A 20416-nucleotide genomic window follows, 5' to 3' on the forward strand; every position below is an offset into this window, starting at 1 on the left:
CCTGTGGAGATAATAGCGCATCCCTTCCAATGGTTGAGATGCTCTGCTGAAGGCCAGGTGTATTGCTGAGGTAGAGGAGAACCTCTGGCCCATTCTTGCAGGTGTGCAATTTGCTGAAAGTTTTTCGCGAAGCATGCCAGCATTGAAATGAATGGTGGGGGGCCTGAGCAAGCGGGCAGAGTAACGTTCATCGCTGCCATTGTTTACTATGAGGGAGGAGTTCCCATTTGGATCTTTTACCTCTCCCTTTTGGCCTCAAATTAAATGCCACCTCTATTTGCCAGGCATCCCATAGGACCAATACTGACCACCCTCTCCTTGTGTGTACCTTTCTTCTATTCACAGGCCAATCCAGGTCTCTGAGGGGAACCCAAGTTCTAGCACGCCATCTTTCCTGTGTGGTTCAGAGCACTCCTGCCACTCTTGAGCACCGTGTCTTCCCCAAGTAGAGGGTGCCAGGTGCTGTCTGCCACCCCGCCACGTATTGCTGGTTCTCCCGCAGCCTTCCCCTGCTCTCCTCCATTCTGCTTCCACCATGTGCAGGGCCCCGTGCCCCCCCCCCCCACGAACGCGCCAACACCTTGGCATCCCCTCCCGGGCCCCAGTTATTACAATTTATGGGGTGGTGTGTAGTTCTGACTTTACTGGGGCAGAGGGGACTGTAAGAAGTTGTTGTGTGTGTGTGCCTTGCGTGAGCGCCACCCTGAGGCAGGGAAAGTTTTGCCAGCGACCCGAGAAATTCTCCAACAAGCCTATTCCAGAATCCAAGGCATTTGGCGAGAATTGGGCACTCGCAAGAGTGCGTCAGGAACAGGAACTGGGATTTACTCTTCATTGCCGGAGTACCTAGCATCTTACGAACTCCTCGTGACGGAGCAAGCTTCTCCGCTCAAAGCAGTGTTGGGCCCCTTTTTTGGGTTTGGGTGGCTGTGGACATATTCGCCTTGCATAGTTTGCGGCAGCAGTTGACGTTCTCCATTGGCCATTGGGCAGCCCTCCATACTTAGTGTAATCCCCGCCCTTTGCAAGACCAGCCGCAGATGGGCCAAGCTCTTCCTTCCCAGATTCCTTCCCTGAAAATCAAGGAAGTTCTGGACTGAAGGCTGAGCTAAAGGATTCTTCAGCAGAGGTACACCGATGAGCCAGGGGGCTTGTCCTTGACCAGAAGGGGGAGGAGAATTTCTTTGTCTCCTGCACAAAAGGCCAATATCATTTGAGAAAACTGGGATTGGCTTTTGGACAAGCTTGCAGCGTTGGTCATTCTCCTTGTGCGAGTGGCAAACGAGAAGGGTTTCCAGCGCTGTTTTTCTGGGCATCTTCAGGGCCCCTCTTGCTGTGAGGGGCGGGGGCTGCGGTGAGTGCTTTTGTACAGGCTGGGCATCCCCTTCCCTTGATCCCACAGTGCTTTTACTTAGGCTGTGTTGCTTTGTATTGTTGTAATCTGTAGGCCAATGTGTGGGAGCGGGGGGGTCCTTTGGTTTGCCATGTGTCCCTCTGCTTTCGGGGGACTTGTGCCGGGGCAGCTCACGGGGGGGCCCTAGTTACGAGGGCCAGGAGTGCGAGAGACACTGTGTCTGGCACAGCCCTCCTTCATTTTGGTGGGGCTGGTGCCAAGACCATGCCCTGCTCCTCTAACTAGAAGCCTTTGCCCAAAAAGCCGGGCTGTGTGGAGGCGCTGGGGGGGGGGCTCTGTCCCCTGGGAGAGCATTTGCTTCCCTCTTTTTGGAGGGGTCTCTCTCTCTCTTCTCTCAGAGCCCCCCGGCAATGGAGGTAGAGCCAGAAGATGGTCCTGAGTGGGGTCCGGTCCGGAGGGAGGGGGTGGGCATCCCCCCTGAGCTGTTCCTGGCCTGGGGAGGGGATGCTGCCCGAGGGTGCCCCCCACACGCAGCCCTCTAATACACTTGCCTTTGTAGAGAGTTTAGCATCAGATGTGTCATTTTAAATAGGTTTCTACTTGTAAAAAAATGGTATTTTTTCTCCACATACTAGAGTGGCCAGTGGGGGTCCTTTGCGGGCTTCCTTGGGATGGTGGGATTACTTAACTCTTGGGCAGTGAGAATTTGGGTTGCAGTTGGTTTCCAGGTAGGAGGGAATAGGCTGAGCCAGGCTTAACTCGGGGCGGAGGCACGTCCCCGGGCTCGGTCTTTGCTTCGTTGCAAGGAAGGGGAAGGCCCCATTTCCCACAGTGCTTGCTTCCCATTCATTCTGCCTATTTAAACAGCCCTTGAACCGATAGAGGCAACTTTGGTTCCTCTGTCAGGAGGTGGAGTATTTGTGCCAAAAATACCACAAGTCTTGTGGACTGTTCCAGAAGGGGCTTTGCCCATAGTTCAGTATGCTTCACACACCAAGCAATGTGCTCTTGTCCATGCAGCCTTCCTTTTGGTTGCCCTGTCTCCTCAGAAATTCCTGGGTCAAAAGGGGCCTTCCTTTCCCCGCCCTGTCCCCTGAGATGCGGGGGGTCTTGGGAGAACAGGAGGAGGAAGGAGAGCCCTTTGGCGGTATGGACCCTTCTATTCCTGGGAAGAAAGGCCAAGGCAAAACGCCAAATGGCCCTCCCTTTTCTGCGCATTCTTTGGTGGTTCTTTTGAAAGGATCGATTCCGAAGTGTGTTCAGCAATGGGGAACAAGGATTCTGAATCGCCTTGTTCTGGAGGGGACTAATGGCAGAGGGGTGTTCATGTCCCTCCTCCGTTTTTGCTAGATCCACCATCTCCATTGCCCCATGCGCTGCCTTTGTGCTTCTGGTTGACCTGTATGATTTAAAACATGAAATCAAATTGATAGAATATAGTTCATTGGTTTTGCAACTACCTGCAAGCAGTAGTTGCAATCAATGAATTGAATCTTCTATCAATTTAAAAAAGGCCCCTCTGGCCTTGGCAAAAGGCATTCTCCGCTCTCCAAGGGCAACAGTCTCCAAGGACAGACTCTTGAACAGAAGAAAGGCGGCCATGCTCGGCTATGCTGCCTTCCCTGCTCTCAAAAGGGGGATATTTGTGTCAGAAACACACCCAGGACATGCAGACTGCCCTCTCGGCTGCAGGAGGGCTTTGTGCTTCTTTGCGATTGCTGGCGTGGCCAGAACTGGGCCCGCTTGGCTCTGGCTCTGGTCCAGGGAGCCTTGTCAGTTCCTGCCTCTCCCTTGGCTGGCTTTATAGACTCTCTTCCTTTCCCAGCCCCTGAGCTTGAGATGCCCTGACCAGAGGATGGCCCTCTCCTCCTTCCTTGGGAGCCTTCTCAGCCTCAACGCAAGCTGGGAGGAAGAGGGCAAATGCCATGCTCCCAGCCTCCAGGATTTCAACAGGGTTACAGCTTCCCCAGGTAAAATCCTCAAAAGCCATCCGAGGAGGGGAGAACGCGAAAGAAAAACGGAGCCCACGCTTTCAAAAGGCAGTTGTCTGCAGATTTATTTCCAAGCAAGGCATGGAAGGAGCTTACATTCCCAGGAAGGGGCTTCCCAAGCCGTCCAGTGCTCCATCTCCATCCTTCCTTGAGGGCAAAACCCTGGCCATGCTCAGCTACGCTGCCTTGGTCCTTTCCCTGAGGCTTCCTGGCAGCCCTTCTTCTTGGGCCTCTGCTGGCTCCTTGCCGAAATAGGAAATGTAAAACCAGGGATGGGGTGGTGGTTATTATACTATTATTTATGTATTTTGATGTATCCTGTCTTTCCCCAGAACGGGACTTCAGAGCGGCTTCACAACATTAACAACAGTCTGATTAAAAACACAGGAAAAAGGTCCAATTAAAAGGAATTAATGACTACATAAAACCGCTATTACAATGATAATAATGAGTCAGGACCTGGTTCAACTGATGCACTAAAGCGTGGATGCCTCCCGTGGGGCCCGGAAGGAGGAGGAGGAGGAGTCAATTTTGTGTTGTATTATTCATAGCAAAATCCATTGTTACTGTCCCACCCAAAAACAGCCAAAAGCTGTTAAAAAATACAATTGATTAAACACCCGGTCAGTGTTTGTGGTGGGGATGTGGGTCGGTGTGTGTGTGTGGTTGAAAAAGCAAGACTGGGCCGTTCCTTTGTTTTTCAAGAGGCCAAACAAAACCAAACAGTGAGAAGTCGAAGCTTTCTTGGCCGGCTCCATGGGTTTTGGGGGGGGCTCTGAATGCCATGTTCTAGGAGAGTTTCCTTCCTGACGTTTTGCAAGCAGCAACTGTGGCTTTGGCTCTTCAGAGAATGCTGACATGGAAAAAGTTGCCTGGAAAAAAGGCAAGCCGCCTTGAAGATGGCAGCCACAGATGCTGCTGGCGAAAGTCAGGAAGAAACTCTTCTAGAAACATGGCATCACAAAAGCCCCCAAACCCCACCAAAACCAAATGAGGAGAGGGCCGACTTGAACCCTCCTCCGCTGAAGAGCCTCTGAAGCCAAGAACGTTCGGTGGGGAGGACAGGTGTGTGTCTCAGTAAGGAAGGAAGATGGCGTTCCTGCAACGTTTGGCGGACCGGAGGAGAAACAAAGTGGAAAGAAAGAGATGAGGATTCAAACCAAGAAGAGCGATCCACATGTTCCATCAAACCTTGATTGGAAACCTACCTCGCCTGCCAGGTCAGGTAAGCCTTGCGGAGCAGGTAATAACATCTTGGACCAAGAGATGGATGGAAGCTTTCTTCCAAACCCTTCTCTGCAATGCCAGACAGCTAGGGACCGAGGGCAAACTCATGGGGGCAGCAGAATCTTGTTTGGGGAGCCATTGCTTGGCGGGTGGGTGGTTCACTGCCCCAGCGTTTGTTCAAAACTCACTAAAGAATCCCAGCGGAATTTCCCGGGCCCATTGCTGTGTGTCATTCCTTTTAATCCATCCCTTTAAAATGACTCTTCTTTAATACAGTACACGAGTGAATGAATATATGTGGGGTCCCCCTCGCCCCCGTATCAATTTAGTGCTAGCCGATAAATCTATTTAGTATAAAAACCACTACAGAGCCGGTGTGGCATAGTGCTCTGAGCGTTGGGACCACGTTGAATCCCATCTCTGCCATTGGAACCCTCTCCTTGGGTGGTAAGTCACACTCTCTCTGCCTCAGGGGATGGCAATGGCAAACCCCTCTGAACAAACCTTGCTAAGGAAATCCAGTGATAGGGTCTCCATAAGCTGGAAATGAAGCCCCCGTTCTCATGCCCACTCCGGGAGATGTTCCTTGGCCAGGGCCCTAGCCTTGATGGGGACCCTGAGGTGTCATCTCCCAGTTTGTGGCCCCTAAACCTGGTCCCTCCTTGCCTGGTGATGGCCGGTCGGTGTCCTTCTCCCGCTGGGGCCTGGTCTCCCCGGTGAGGCTTCCGGGCCGATCCCGACGGATCCAGGACGATGCATTCGAACTGGTGCACAGGTCCTTTGGGCGAAGGAGCGGAAGACTAGCTCCCGCCTTCAGGGAAAGGCCATTGCGCTGGACTTCTCTCTGCAAGAAAGGAACCCATTAAAAACCTTCCTTTCAAAAACACCTACCAAAGCACATTAAATGCCCGCTGGGATTCGGTTTCAGGACTCCTCATGGATGATGCCAAATTATGGATGCTCAATCCCACTAAATACAGTGGCCCTGGTGAAAATGGGGTTCCTTCCAAGACTGGAGAAACTACTAGAGCGATCCTGGCAGGAAGGTTCCTCTTGCTCAGGATTGGAAGACAAGGCTGGCTCTACAACTGAAATGGCTGAAGTAATGGATCCTTTGGCAAACTTAGTTCATGGAAACGCTTGAAGAAGGAAGCAAGAAAGACTTGGAAATGCTTAATAAATATGCCACAGGATAGAAATAATGTATTTAAAAAAACAATTACAGGATCAGCGGTAAAGGACCAGTAAAATAAAGGAAACATTTAGGAACGGAAGTTTATACAAAAACGAACCTTGAAGGGAGACTGATCCAAGAAGCCATTGTAAGCCGCCCTGCGAGCCATTAGGGCTGAAGGGCGGGATATAAATACCCCATAAATCAATAAATCCTACAAGACGAGGTTATCAAAGGAAGCAGAAATGCGAAACGAAATTTCCATTTAGAGATTGGAAATAATATCTACATAAATATGAAGAGAACAAAGAGAATAGAAAGTTTTTTAACTTAGATTGTGTATAAATACATATTATGACTCTATCTTATTATGACTGGAATAAAAGAAGGAAATAAAACGGCGTTCCTTACATAAATTTTCCAAATCAAGGTTTGGATGTGGAATTCATACTGTTAATGTTTTCAGGCCCTGGATGGTTGGATCCAGGGGTGAAGAATCGGTGGATGGCGCGGAGGGCCCCGGTCGATTTTCATATTCAAATCGCCCAGCCTCCCCCCCCAAAAAAAATACCTTTTTTCAAAACTAAGACATTTGGGATTAATCCCGTCGTCGTAAGAGAAAGAGTCGGAAAGAGACATGTAAGAACGATGGCACATTATTGGAGAAGACGCATATATGGCCTCTGCCTAACTAAAGAAAAATGGAGGGTAAATCGTGGTTTTGAGATTTAATGAGCTCACACTCTTATTTATTATTATTATTCTTCTTATTATTTTATATTATTATTATTAATCTCCCACCTTCAGCATCCAATAAGAATAAAACACAGTACAGAATACAATAAAATACCCAGCAAACCCCATTATCCCTCCCCCATCCATCAACAACCCTTCAAACCCCCCCATTCCCAGGACCAAGGGCCAGTCCTGTGTAATAAGAGGAGTCCTGGGTCTTAGGATTTCAGTGCTGTTTCTTTCTACTGGAGGAATAAAGGAAATGTTGGTTATTAGAAAGGAGCAGTCATTTCGGTGCGATGAGGTCTGGGATGGTCAGCTCTGCTCCTTATTTAAATACATATGAATCTATTCATCTCCAAGTTTTGGTGTTTAAAATAATTGCCAATTTACCTGGAGGAAGTGCGAGAGAAAAGGACAGGTTTTCTTACGAAGAAACCAGTGTAATTTTGAAGATGATGATGATAATATAATAATATACAAGTGACAAATTGTACATTGAGACCAGACATTATCTAAAGGAAGAGTCATTATTCCTATCTTTATTGTACGTTTGAAAGGAGGTCCAGTGTGGCTAGTGGTTGTAAGCGCTGGGCCAAGACACTGGGAGACCCGGTTCGAATCCCAGCTTGCCACAGAAACCCACTGGGGCTTGGGGTGAGAAGTCACACTTTCTCAGCCCTTGAGAAGGCAAATGGCAAGCCTTCCTCTGGACGCCTTTTCCAAGACGATCCTATGAGTGCTTTGAGAGGACCTGTGTCTTCGACGTCATTACAAAATAATGCCCAGCTCTGCTGAAATCATTTTATTCCCCGGTGGGTGGGGCTTAGTGACCCCAGCCTCCATGTGGCGGGACTGCAGCTCCCATCATCCTTAGCCATCCTGCTAGTCAGTGAGGGATGATGGGAGCGCAGTCCAGTCGGCTGAACCACACACTGACCCTCTGCTCCAGGCCAGGGCCCCTCTTGTAAACACTCCGCATCCTTTGCCTGGAAGAGTCTTGCCTCCTAAAAGTAAAGGGTTCAATGATTTAATCCATACTGGATACTTAGTTTGTTGGCCTTCTTAGGAATGACCGAGGACTTATTTTCTACTGTTGGATTTCTTATAGCTGAAGCTGCCTCTGTTTTATTCCATTCTGTGGAGAAGCGGCTCAGGAATATCCTACTATTTATGATTAAAAATGGTGCTTAACAAATATTCTTTTGTTTTTCTTCTTTTTCTTTTTTAAATATATAAAAAAAATAATAAAACATGTTCCAATCCGTGTTTACAATGCGGTGATTACAAGACATATAATGCCCAACATGACAACACACATTGAAAATAAATCATCCTCATATCATCATCATTTATGTATATTTCCTTCCTTTCCGGATGGTTGAGGCGGCTTACGATATGAATAAATACATAGTAAAGAATGGGATAAAGTACCGAATAAAACCCATAACTTGCTCAGTCCCTCTAATACTTGGCTTCACATTTGTCTCCTTATCTCCTAGCCTTATTTTGTAAACTATATTACAGTTGTGTTCTTTTTCAATAAAGTTTGCATAAAGTTTATTCCATGCCCAGATTTTAAACTTTGTCTTCCTTAAATACTCTGGAACCAAGTATCCTTCTAATCTTCCTGCCCTTTCAATACCTGTCCCTTCTCTACTACCTTCATATCTTATGGTTTATGCACCAAGTTAGTTTCTCCATTTCACGCTTCTTGATAACTTGGTTATTAAAGCCATTGCCTTTAAATTCACGCATCTCAACTCGTAACTTGATGAAGCAGCCATTGATTTCGGCATGCCTTGGATCTCAGAATTGCGCCAACACTGTTCTGGCAGGGTATTACGTGGCGCTGATCCGCCGTCCCTGCTTCTTTTCCATCTGTATTGGGGCAAATGTCCAGATAAAGGATTGGGGCACAGTTGGAAAAGCATTTACTCACAGGGTGGGCTCCTCGCTGACCGCGTCCTCCGAGTCAAATCGTCCACGAAAGTCCCGTTCGCCACCAGTAGATGATGCCACTCTTTCGGATAAGCCGAGTGACCCTCGCAAGAGACGACCAAGTTTTTGCCTCAACAGGAATGGGAAAGAGAAACCATGGTTGGAGAGACCCCAAAAGGGCCCTGTCCAGTCCAAGCCCCTCCTTCTGCCATGCAGGAACCTCCCTCAAAGCATCCCCAGGACAGACACCAACCAGCCTCTGCTTAAGACCCCCCATGGTTACCCCCATGTTGTTTTGAAACCTCGTCTTGGTCATCCCTTGAGTCTGTTTTGGTGATGAGGGTGGTCTTGATTGACGCCCCCACATCCATCCCTGTGAGAGATTCAAAATAACCCTGATGCGCTTGGCAGAAGAAAACCTTTCTGGGCCCTCTTCAATACCAAACCATGACTTGGGTGCATTCTATTCTACACTGTAAAAATATGCAGTTGGTTCCACTTTAACTGCCTGTGCTCCATCCGACAGGATCCAGGGATCTGTAGTTTTACAAAAGCCTTTAGCCTTCTCTGCCAAAGAAGGCTTGCCTCTCACCCCAAAAATGCCAACCCCAGGATCTGCCAGAATGGACCAAAGCAGCGCAAGTGGTGCCAGATTGCGTTGTTCCTTGGTGCAGATGGACCTTTGCCTCAGGGGTCCCCGCAGCGAACCTTTGACTTTGAACTTTATTGCTTGTAAAAGGGCCAGGCGCAATTATGGGCCCTATATAAATAACTATAATAATAATAGCCATCCCTTTACTTACCTGCAGAGTGGATCGGACTTACCAAAGAAAGGAGTGTAGATGAGGGGAGAGGAGCTGCTCGGCCGCAGCTTTTGCAACTGAATTGGGGAGAAAAAGGCATATTGTTTGAGGAAAGAGGACTAATGTGGAGCTGTTGGGTCTCTTCAATCCAGAGGGAACAATGGGTCACAGGATGCTAGAGTGAGAGAGCGACCCCCAGAAGGGCCTGATCCAGCCCCAGCCCCTCCTCCTTCTGCCATGCAGGAACTCTCCATCAAAGCCTCCCTATTGACAGAAGGCCATCAGCCTCTGCTTAAAGACCGCCTCCAAAGAGGAGGACTCCGTCATTCTGCCATGCCGGAACTCTCCATCAAAAGCACCCAGCTTCTGTTTAGCTTGTGTTCCGTTGTTCCAGTCTCTGGAGCAGCAGAAAACAAGGTTGCTCCCTCCTCCTCAATGTAAGACCCCTTCAATATTGAAACAGGGGGCTCATCGTATATAATCATCATAATAACATGTATTTGTATCCCGCTGGTCCAGACGAAGAGTGAAAATAACCTCTTATATTTGGGAGAATGTACGGAAGAAAAACCCAAGTTTGCAAAATGTAGTAATTAAAAGAAAATCATTTCCGAGCCTTTTAGAGGGGACATATGATCCGAACTGGATCGGGGAAAGAGGGAAAAGGCAAAGGGCAAACGTAATGGCTGGGGAGGCAATGGCAAGATGGGGATTGCCATATTCTGGGGAGAGACCACCCAATTATTGAAGGAACCTTGCCAAAAAAAGGCCTTCTTAAGGCCAGGACTTTTCCTGCTAAAACATAAACAGACGTAATTGAAGATCCAAGAAACAAGAGAAATAAGTGCATTACTTTATAGGGACAATGCTGCCTGTAGAGTCTATATGCGGAAATACTGGAAGTCAAAATACCATCAAAGGCGAATGGTAAAAATTGAATGGCTTAGTTTTAATGGATAGTTTATCATTGTGTTAAATAGAAAAACCACCCAAGAATATGAAGAGGAAATGGAAACGTGTCAAGAAGACTATGGGAAAAGGGGAAAGATGAGATGGTGAAATAGGATGGGATTGGTATAAAAGTCTGATAAGTATCTGATATCACATTATTAATTAAGACACAGAAGATGTATAGAAACATATAAGGAAGTAAGACATTTAATTTAATGTAACCAAATGTGGAATAAGGAGATAATGCAGAATTGAAAGATGTTTGTTTATTTTATGTCAAATTAAAATTCATTATATATATATATATATATATATATATCATATATATATTGTTGCTATTGGGAATCTATGTTTATTTATTCTCCCCCCCCCCCCCAAATTCCCAATTCCTTCTCCTTTGTGTGTCGTTGTCTTTTTAGATTGTAAGCCTGAGGGCAGGGAACCGTCTATTATTCCCCTTGTTGTAAGCCGCCCGGATTCCCGTGATTGGGTGGCATATAAATAAATCCTCTTATTATTTATTTATTTATTTCTTTATTTATTATTTATTATTATTTTCTAAACATACTTTCCAGCCGTGGATGCTTGAATCCGTGGATTAAAAACCCGTGGAGAAGCAGGCTGCAAAGCGCTGCAATAAAAGAGAGAGAAGGGCCTAAGCAAAGGGACCTTTATGGGGAGAGTCAGTATTTTTAGGGGGGTCCTTCCTTGTTGCCTCCCCAGCCCCCAATTTCCTTACCTGTTCCTTGGAAGCAGATGGAGCCGCAGAGGGGGCCAGGAGAGTCCTGGAAGGGAAGCAGAGCAAGGAAGGGCTTAGGGGACCCCTCTGGCTCCAGTTGAGGCTGGGCCCTGTAGCCCCCAGGGCCCTTTCCCAGGCGCTCCAGGGGCCCAGGGGCCTTGCACCGGTGGCCTAGGACCCAGGAACCCAAGCCTCCGTGGAAAACGGCAAGCTTTATCCAGAGCTAAAGCAGCTCACAGCAGGGCAGCGTTTGTCAGGAACTGGAGGCATTCGGTTTACGCAGGATAATGGTCTCAACCCTCAACAATGCAACCCTATGCCAAACATCTTCAGTCTTCTTCCTCCTGTTTGCTGCTGAAGAAGAAGCCAGTGATGACTTTGGAAAGCTTGGCACACGGATTTGTACATTTTGGTGGTCCCAATAAAGGTATCCTTGTGAAGCTGAAAGCTTGTCGTGGCCAACATCCATAGTTTTTTGTGGGGTTTTGGGGGCTCTGTGGCCATGTCCTAGAAGGTTTCTTCCTGATGCTTCGCCAGCATCTGTGGCATCTGGCATCTTTGAGAATAAAATGATTGGGACCGACCCTCTCTACCATTCCAGCATTCAGATGCTGGCAAGACATCAGGAATAAACTCTTCTAGAACATGACCATATAGCCCCCCAAATCCACAAGAAACTGATTTGGGTTGTTATGGGATTTCCTATATGGCTGATGCGGACTCCCAGATTCCTTTCACATGTGTAAGTCTCTCATTCAGCCCAGGTCTCCCCCATAATCCTATATCTGTTGCATTTCATTTTTCCGCCTTAGTGCAGTACCTTACATTTCCTGTGTTGAGTTTTCATTTTGTAGCTTGGCCCAGCTTTCAAGTCTATTCAGGTCGTTTTGAATCTTGATCCTGTCCTCTGGAGTATTAACTATTCCTCCTAATTTGGTGTCATCTGCAAATTTGATAAGTGTGCTCCCAATTCTGTCATCCAGGTCATTGACAAAGATGTTGAATAGCACTGGGCCCAGGACAGAGCCCCACTGGACACCCCCCGTCCGTCCGTCCATCCCCAGAGGCTCTTAGGACTCAGGTGGGCTTACAGAGGGCCATTCAAATGGTCCAGAGCCAAGGCACCCAGGCCATGACCCAGCCTTTCAGCTGAGATGGAGGGGATGCTGCAGACTAGTCCCTACCTGGAGCAGAAGGCATGGCTTTGTCCTCTTGGCCTCAGGGCTGGTGGGGAGGCTGAGGAAGGAGGGGGAGGCTCTTTATAGGCCTTGTTTTCGGCAGTCATTTCTCTGACTCAGTGGGAAATCCCTCAGAAATCTGGCCACAAGCTTCTCTCAATGTTTTTTTTTAAAGAGCAATTTACTGGAAACAGTCACCTGCGGAGATTTTCATGAAGGCACCGTTCACTTGCGTGTTCTTGGCAGCGATGGAGAGCCAAGCGACTCGGACGTTAAGTCGGACATGAATCACTTCAGGGACTTGGCTTGGATTTGACTTGGCCAAAATGGCATACTGCCTTGACTTGACGTGACTGACTTGCTGGTGCCATTCACTTTGAGTGGCGGGCAAGATATGTTAGGTGATGGTTTTGAGAGGGAAGGAAACCCCTTTGAAGGACTGAAGGCTTTCAATGCTGGCATCCATAGTTTTTGTGGGTTTTTCAGGCTCTGTGGCCATGTCCTAGAAGAGTTTATTCCTGACGTTTCACCAGCGTCTGTGGCTTTGGCATCTTCAGAGAAGGCATTCTCTGAATAATGGATTTTAATTCACAAAGCATTCTCCGAAGATGCCAGGCGCAGATGCTGGCAAAGCGTCAGGAACTAACTCTTCTAAAGCATGGCCACAGAGCCCCCAAAACCCACAAAAAGCCTTAGAAGGCCCCTCGGAGGCGCAGTGGGAAGGGGCTGCTGAGCGCACCTCAAGCCCATTGCCAAATGCATTTGCTGTTCCTCTCCAAAAAAAACACAACTCACCTTAAAAGTTGGCTCCCAGACTTGAGACTTGTCTTGAGAGTATCTTGCAAGGACTTGAGGCTCGACTTGAGACTTGAAGGTAGAGACTTGGTTTGAGACTATGGACTAAAGGACTTGAATACATCCCTGGTTCTTGGGTGGCCCTGCCTCACTCTGTGGGGTGTGCAGGGCATTGGGGTGCCCAGAAAGTGGGAGCTGAGCCTGCAAACCCAAGGAAAGGAGGAATAGGAACAGATGCCCAGCTGGCCAAGGATGGCCGAGGGAACAGTTGTCCACCAGCAGCCAGGTAAGACCGAACCCTAGAATCCTAGCGTTGGAGGAGGCCCCAAGGCAAGGGCCACCCAGTTGAGCCCCCTTCTGCCATGCAGGAATTCTCAATTAAAACATACCTGACAGATGGCCTTCCAGCCCCCATTGAAAGAGCTCCAAAGGAGACTCCACCAAGACCTCCGAGGGAGCATCTTCCACTGTCAAAAAGCTCTTACTCTCAGGACGTTCCTCCTAATAAATTCCTCCTAATCTCATTTCTTGCAGTTTGCATCCATTGAGTTGTGCCTTACCTTTCGCAGCAAAAGGAAGCAAGCTCCCTCCACCTTCTTCACAAAACTCCTTCAAATATTGGAAGACGGTTCTCATGCCACCTCTCAGTCTTCCCCAAGATAAACATGCCCAGCTCCCAGGGTCATTCTTCATAAGGCTTGATGGTCTCCAGACCTTTGGCCATCTTGGTCACTCTCTTCTGGACACGTTCCAGCCTGTCCACATCCTCCTTGATAACAAATGTTGTCAAGCTGGCTATCTTCTCCATAGCATCCCTTCAGGTATTTGAAGCTATCATGCCACCTCTCCGTCTTCTCCAGGTTAAATATACCCACCTCCCTAAGCCTCTCCTTATTGGGCTTCATGGTTTCCAAACCTTTCACCATTTTGGTGTCCTTCCTTTGGACATGCTCCAGTTTCTCAACATCCTTCTCGTATTCCAGGTGCATTTGCACAGACACATGATGAACGCATTTGGAACAGGGCTGTCCCATTATATTCTGTAACTGATTAACATTGATACTCATTGGAGTTTCTGGTTTGCATAGCATTGCAGTATTCATTACCCTTAACCAGGAAAGATTTTGCTTTTCTTCCTGCCGAGCGGCACACATGGGGTCCCTGGGCGAGTGTCCAGTTTCCTTGTGCCCAATTGTTCGGCTTCACCTTGATGCACTTCACTGACCTTTACCTTTGCAATCTGGTGCTCTTCTGTGGTTTTTCTGTGGCGCTTATTCCAGGGGAGAGGAATAGCATTGCAGCCCATTTGATGTGAGGTCACTGCAAAAAGAAACAGAATGTAAATGATTGTCGACGCTCAATGCCTGGACCGCTTGCAAAGCTTGGCTCTTGTTGGTTGGGCAGCAGGAGATGCAGGGTTTGGCCAGTTAAGGGGAAACTGGCCTATCAATGAGTGGTTGCCATGGGGGCTATTTATTGGTGATGTCAAAGGCAATATGGGTCTGGATCCCAGCCACAGAGGAACAGGAGAGAAAGGCTGAGCAGGTGTCATAACCATAAAGGTGGTCCAGGCACCACAAAATGTAGAACACTCAAGAAAAATGTAGGACGTTACACAACCAATGCTCAAAACACTCCTATAAATATTGTATTTTCTGGCGTATAAGACTACTTTTTAACCCAGGAAAATCTTCCCAAAAGTCGGGGGTTGTCTTATACGCCGGAAAATACAGTATATAGTGGGTCCTTGGTATCTATCTGCTGGGGTTGGGCTCCAGGAGCCCCTATAGATACCAAAGTCCAGGGATGCTCGTCCCATTATATGCAATGGGATATTACTACTACTACAACTACTACTACTAGTAGTAGTACAATGGGCCCTTGGTATCTGCTGGGGTTGGGCTCCAGGACCCCCCATAGATACCAAAATCCAGGGATGCTCAAGTCCCATTATATGCAATGGGATATTACTACTACTACTAGTACAATGGGCCCTTGGTATCTGCTGGGGTTGGGCTCCAGGAGCCCCTATAGATACCAAAGTCCAGGGATGCTCGTCCCATTATATGCAATGGGATATTACTACTACTACAACTACTACTACTACTACTAGTACAATGGACCCTTGGTATCTGCTGGGGTTGGGCTCCAGGAGCCCCCATAGACACCAAAATCTGTTGATGCAGAAGTCCCATTAAATACAATGGTAAAGTAAAATGGTGCCCCTTATATAAAATGGCAAAATCAAGGTTTGCTATAGTTTTCTTGTGGGGTTTTCAGGGTATGGGACTGTGTTCCGGAAGAGTCTATCCCTGGGGTTTCGCGGCGTCTGTGGCATCTTCCAGTAAGGTTTGCTATTTGGGGATTTCTGTCTTTTCTAAATATTCTCTAGCCATGGATGCTTGGATCCAGAGATAAAAAATCTGTCCGGCTGCAAATTCATTTCCTATAGTTTATTTGCAGCTCTATTCCAGACGCTGTTGCTGTGTGTCTTCAAGCCGTTTCTGACTTACAGCAAGCCTAAGGCGACCCTATAATGGGGTTTTCTTGGCAAGTTTGGTTCAGAGTGGGTTTTGCCCAGGGTCTCCCAATGGGTTTCGATGGCCGAGGCGTGACTCTAACCCTGGTCTCCAGAGCCATAGTCCGAGGCTCAAACCATTATACCACACTGTATATAATGCCGTATTTTATTATGTACTCAGCTGTACTGATGATGAACTTACCTTCCTTAAAATGCCTTCTTGGCTTGCAATATACTTAGAGAACTCTGAGCAAGACAATTGAATGTGAGTTCCTGCATGGCAAAAAGAGTTGGACTGGATGGCCCTCCTTGGGGTCTCTTCAGTCTGATTCTAGGTTTAGCCTGGAGAAGGGACATTTCAGAGGAGATATGAGAGCCCTGTAAGTATTTGAAGGGGTGCCACACTGAGGAGGGAGCAAGCTTGTTTTCTGCTGCTCCAGAGAATAGGACTCAATGGAACTAGTTCAGCAGTCCTTTTGCTCCTGCGCTTCCCATCATCCCCAATCGACCCGTAGCCACAGAAATCGTTCCCAAAACCTGTGGAAAATACCAGCCTCCTTTCGAGGAACATTGTGTCCTGAGGACTTCCCCCTTTTGTCCAGGAAAGGAGGGCCGCAATGGCTCCCTTTGGCTTTGGCTTTCTGGGGGTCTTCCTTCCTGTTGAGTCACAGCCACAAAGTTTCACGGAGGAAACGTGGCCGGACGCAAGAATCAGCGCAAAGCCCTGACTCAGGTATCTGAGTGTTATCGCCTCCAGGATCTCATGTTCTTGGGGGCTGTGAGAGAGACATGTGCAAAGTCAGAGGCAGACATGAGCCCCAAAGGTCAATTTTGTGCTCCTGGGGCATTTTGCTCTGACTGGAGCGGGTTTAACACAGATCTAACCAAACACCTCTTTTCATAATGAAATCCCCTTTTTAAAAAGTAAAGCGCATCATCTCTCATGATGATGCTCCCTCTTTAAGCGGCGGCTGGATGTCCATCTGTCCATGGGATGCTTTGATGGAGGAGAGTTCCTGCATGGCAGAAGAAGAAGAAGAAGAAGAAGAAGAAGAAGAAGGGGCTGGACGGGATCAGGGCCCTTTTGGGGTCTCTTCCCACTTGCATCCTACACATAGTTGCAAATATAACATCTCACTAACCCTTGAATGCCTTCCAACTGCAATGTGAAATTTTGTTTTGAAGCCAAACCAACTGCAGAAACTTAAGCTCAATTGAATAAAAAGTGCCAAGTTCCCAGAAGGAGTCGAGTTTGAGATCCTGTCCTTCTCCCTTCGGGGCAAATGCAATGGAGAGCTTTGCTCAGTCTGGGATCCCACAAAACGGTCCGTTGTGGTTGTTGTTGTTGTTGTTGTTGTGCGCTTTTCCAATGAAATGCAACCCTTTGGTGAACCTGTCATGAGGGTTTCTTGGCAAGATGTGTTCGGAGGGGACTTGCCTTCCTTGCCCTCCTCTGAGGCTGAGAGAGTGTGACTTCTGCTGCCCCTTATTCCTGGAAGCGCCTCCCTGACCATTTGCAGACGCTCCTTCGCTCCTTGTTTTCAAATCCCATTAAAAACCTTTTTTCTTTACTAAAACGTTTGGAATTTGTATAGAATCATAGATTTTATATCTTTAGCACATTTGATGATCTGCGCTGCCAATCATCATCATCATCATCATCATCATCATCATCATCATCATCATTATTATCAACATTTTAATCATGTTATTTAGATTATATTTTTATTTTAGTGATATTATTATTATTATATCATAATTATATAATCATTATAATAATCTTTAGCACATTTGATTATCTACACTGCCATTCCTCTTATTATTATTATTATTATTATTATTATTATTATTATTATTAACAATACTTTTGTAATATATTATATATATTATATTTTTATTTTAGGGATATGATAATAATAATAATAATAATAATAATAATAATACCAACAACAACATCCCGCCTTTTCCCAACATAGGACTCAAAGCAAAGCCGCTTAGTTGCAAAAGAGTTAATTAAAAGAGTTTTAAATTAAGACGCAGCAGGATAAAAATATTTTGTTTTACTTTGCATGAAGCCTTTCTGGGTTTTTTAATAGTATTTTAATATTGCCTTTTAGTATTTTATATTATTGAAGAGTTATAAATGTTTTATGCTGTAACTGTTTGTAAAAGCACCATGTGCATGGATGGCGCTAAATCAATAATCAATACTAATAACCAATAATAATGAGAGCTAGCCTAGCATTGTGGTTAGAGCACTGGGCTGCAGCTCTGGAGACCAGGGTTCGAGTCCCAGCTCAGCCATGGAAACCCGTTGGAGGACCTCAGGCAAGAAGCCACACTCTCTCAGCCTCCTCAGGGAAGGCCATGGCAAACCTCCTCCGAACCAGTCTTGCCAGGAAAGCCCCAGCATTGCTTTGGCTTTAAGACTGCCATAAGGGCTCTGTCCTGGGCCCAGGGCTATTCAACATCTTTATCAATGACCTGGATGACAGAATTGGGAGCAGACTTATCAAATTTGCAGATGACACCAAATTAGGGGGAATAGCTAATACTCCAGAGGACAGGATCAAGATTCAAAATGACCTGAATAGACTAGAAAGCTGGGCCAAAGCTAACAAAATGAAATTCTCAACACGGAGCAATGTAAGGTATTGCACTTAGGGCGGAAAAATAAAATGCATAGATATAGGATTATGGGGGACATCTGGCTGAATGAGAGACTTACACATGTGAAAGAGATATGGGAGTCCAAGCAGACCACAAGTTGAACACGAGCCAACAGTGTGATGCGGCAGCTAACAAGGCCAATGCGATTTTAGGCTGCATCAATAAAAGTATAGTGTCTAGATCAAGAGAAGTAATAGTGCCACTGTATTCTGCTCTGGTCAGGCCCCACCTGGAATATTGTGTCCAGTTCTGGGCACCACAATTCAGAAAGGACATTGAGAAACTGGAGCCATGTGTCCAGATGAGGGAGACTAAAATGGTGAAGGGTCTGGAAACCTTGCCCTATGAGGAATGACTCAGGGAGCTGGGGTCTTTTTAGCTGGATAAAAGAAGGTTAAGGGGTGATATGATAGCCCTGTTTAAGTATTTGAAGGGATGTCATATTGAAGAGGGAGCAAGCTTGTTTTCTGCTGCTCCAGAGAACAGGACCCGGAACAATGGATGCAAGCTCCAGGAAAAGAGATTCCACCTGAACATTAGGAGGAACTTCCTGAGAGTCAGGGCTGTTCGACAATGGAATGCACTCCTTCCTCGGAGGGTGATAGAGTCTCCTTCCTTGGAGGTCTTTAAACAGAGGCTGGATGGCCATCTGCCAGGGATGCTTTGATTTGGATTTCCTGCATGACAGAATGGGGTTGGACTGGATCAGGGCCCTTCTTGGGGGTCTCTTCCAACTCTAGGATTCTATCATTCTATGATAAGCTGGCAATGCCTTGAAGGCACACAGCAGCAGCAGCAGTAGCAGCGACCACAATGACTGTACTTTCCCAATGGGTTTCCATAGACCAAGTGTGGAATCGAACCCTGGCCCCGCTGTGTCCTCATCCAAGGCCCAAACCTCTCAGCTTAATCTTTTGGCTCAGTCCCCGGCATCAAAAGTTGTGGTTTTGTGCCTTCCAAGTTGTTTATGACTGATGGCAACCCGAAGGGAAACCCCAAAGCAATCCCTGGCCAGAGCAGTCATGCAATGCCTTCTTCCTATTTCTCCAGAAGATGATGAAGCGAATGAGTCCTGCTCTGAAAATGCCCCAAAGGCCAGAGAACGGAGCCTGGCCAAAGGAGAAACAGAAACAGGGCCGCTGGCCGTCCGGCCGCCCACCCAGCCTGAGACAGCAAAAGCCCGCAGTGCGAACGCACCCAGTCGGGTCAGTTGCACAAACCGGGTGAAGAGGGAATGAGTGACCTTTGGGCCTCGGGCAGGAAATGCAGAGGTCAGTCCTGGGTGCGAAACCTGGAGGAGATACATTTTCCCATCAGACGGCAGAAAGGTCATCAAAACATTTGTCTTACTTCCTTGTGACTTGCTTTCTCCTCATGGAAACTATAACACCACATCTGTCAAACCACTAAATCGCCTTCAAAGGAGGGAGAGGAAAAGAGGTCCTTGTGGGCCTTGGACCAGGAAGGTCATGGCCGGATTTTGAGGAGCAAACCTAAAACATTTCCTTTTTATAAGTTCTTCTCCTTCTCTTCCTCCTTCTCCTTCTCCCTCCTCCTCCTCCTGTTCTTTATCTTCCCTACTTAATACTACCTCTCCTCCTCCTCTCCTTCATCTTCCTCCCCCACTACTATTATTATTATTATTATTAACCTTTATTTATAAAGCACTGTAAATTTACACTACTACTCCTACTCCTACTTCTCCTTCTTCATAGAATCATATGTACCTTCAGAAATATTGTGTCCAGTTCTGGGCACCACAATTCAAAAAGGATGTTGAGAAACTGGAGCCATGTGTCCAAAGGAGGGCAACTAAAATGGTGAAGGGTCTGGAAACCATGAAGCCCTATGAGGAAGGACTTAGGGAGCTGCGTATGTTTAGCCTGGAGAAGAGAAGGTTAAGAGGTGATATGATAGCCCTGTTTAAATACGTGAAGGGATGTCATATTGAGGAGGGAGCAAACTTGTTTTCTGTTGCTCCAAAGAATAGGACAGTGATGGCAAACCTATGGCACAGGTGCCAGAGGTGGCACTTAGAACCCGCTCTGTGGGCACATGTGCCGTCCCCCCAGCACAGAGTTTGCCAGAATTTGTTACTAGAAAGTCAGAGGGACATGGCACTTTGCAATAAATAAGTGGGTTTTGGGTTGCAGTTTGGGCACTCGGCCTCGAAAAGGTTCACCATCACTGTAATAGGACATGTAACAATAGATGCAAGCTCCAGGAAAAGAGATTCCAGCTCAACATTAGGAGGAACCTTTTGACAGTAAGAGCATTTTTAATGGTGGAAGACTCCCTCAAAGGGTGTTTTTGGAGGCTGTTTTTAAACAGAGGCTG

At 47.0% G+C, this 20416-nt stretch overlaps 1 protein-coding gene across 4 annotated transcripts in view; it reads right to left on the bottom strand.

The window, feature by feature from the left end:
• Window positions 1–14265, bottom strand: part of LOC121925681 (interleukin 18 binding protein) — a 22918-nt gene extending 8653 nt beyond the window's left edge. For 2 of the 4 annotated variants that reach the window (XM_042458141.1, XM_042458140.1), the window contains exon 1: window positions 12100–12278. In XM_042458141.1, coding sequence (XP_042314075.1) covers window positions 12100–12115 — 16 coding nt within the window. In that variant the 5' untranslated portion in view covers window positions 12116–12278. Of the gene's footprint in view, window positions 1–12099; window positions 12279–13448 lie in introns of those variants that run through there. The other 2 variants (XM_042458138.1, XM_042458139.1) reach the window with 2 other exon arrangements.
• Between the last annotated feature and the right edge of the window lie 6151 nt (window positions 14266–20416).

This window comes from Sceloporus undulatus, chromosome 3 (assembly GCF_019175285.1).
Source record: "Sceloporus undulatus isolate JIND9_A2432 ecotype Alabama chromosome 3, SceUnd_v1.1, whole genome shotgun sequence".
In the NCBI taxonomy this organism is placed as follows: Eukaryota; Metazoa; Chordata; class Lepidosauria; order Squamata; family Phrynosomatidae; genus Sceloporus; species Sceloporus undulatus.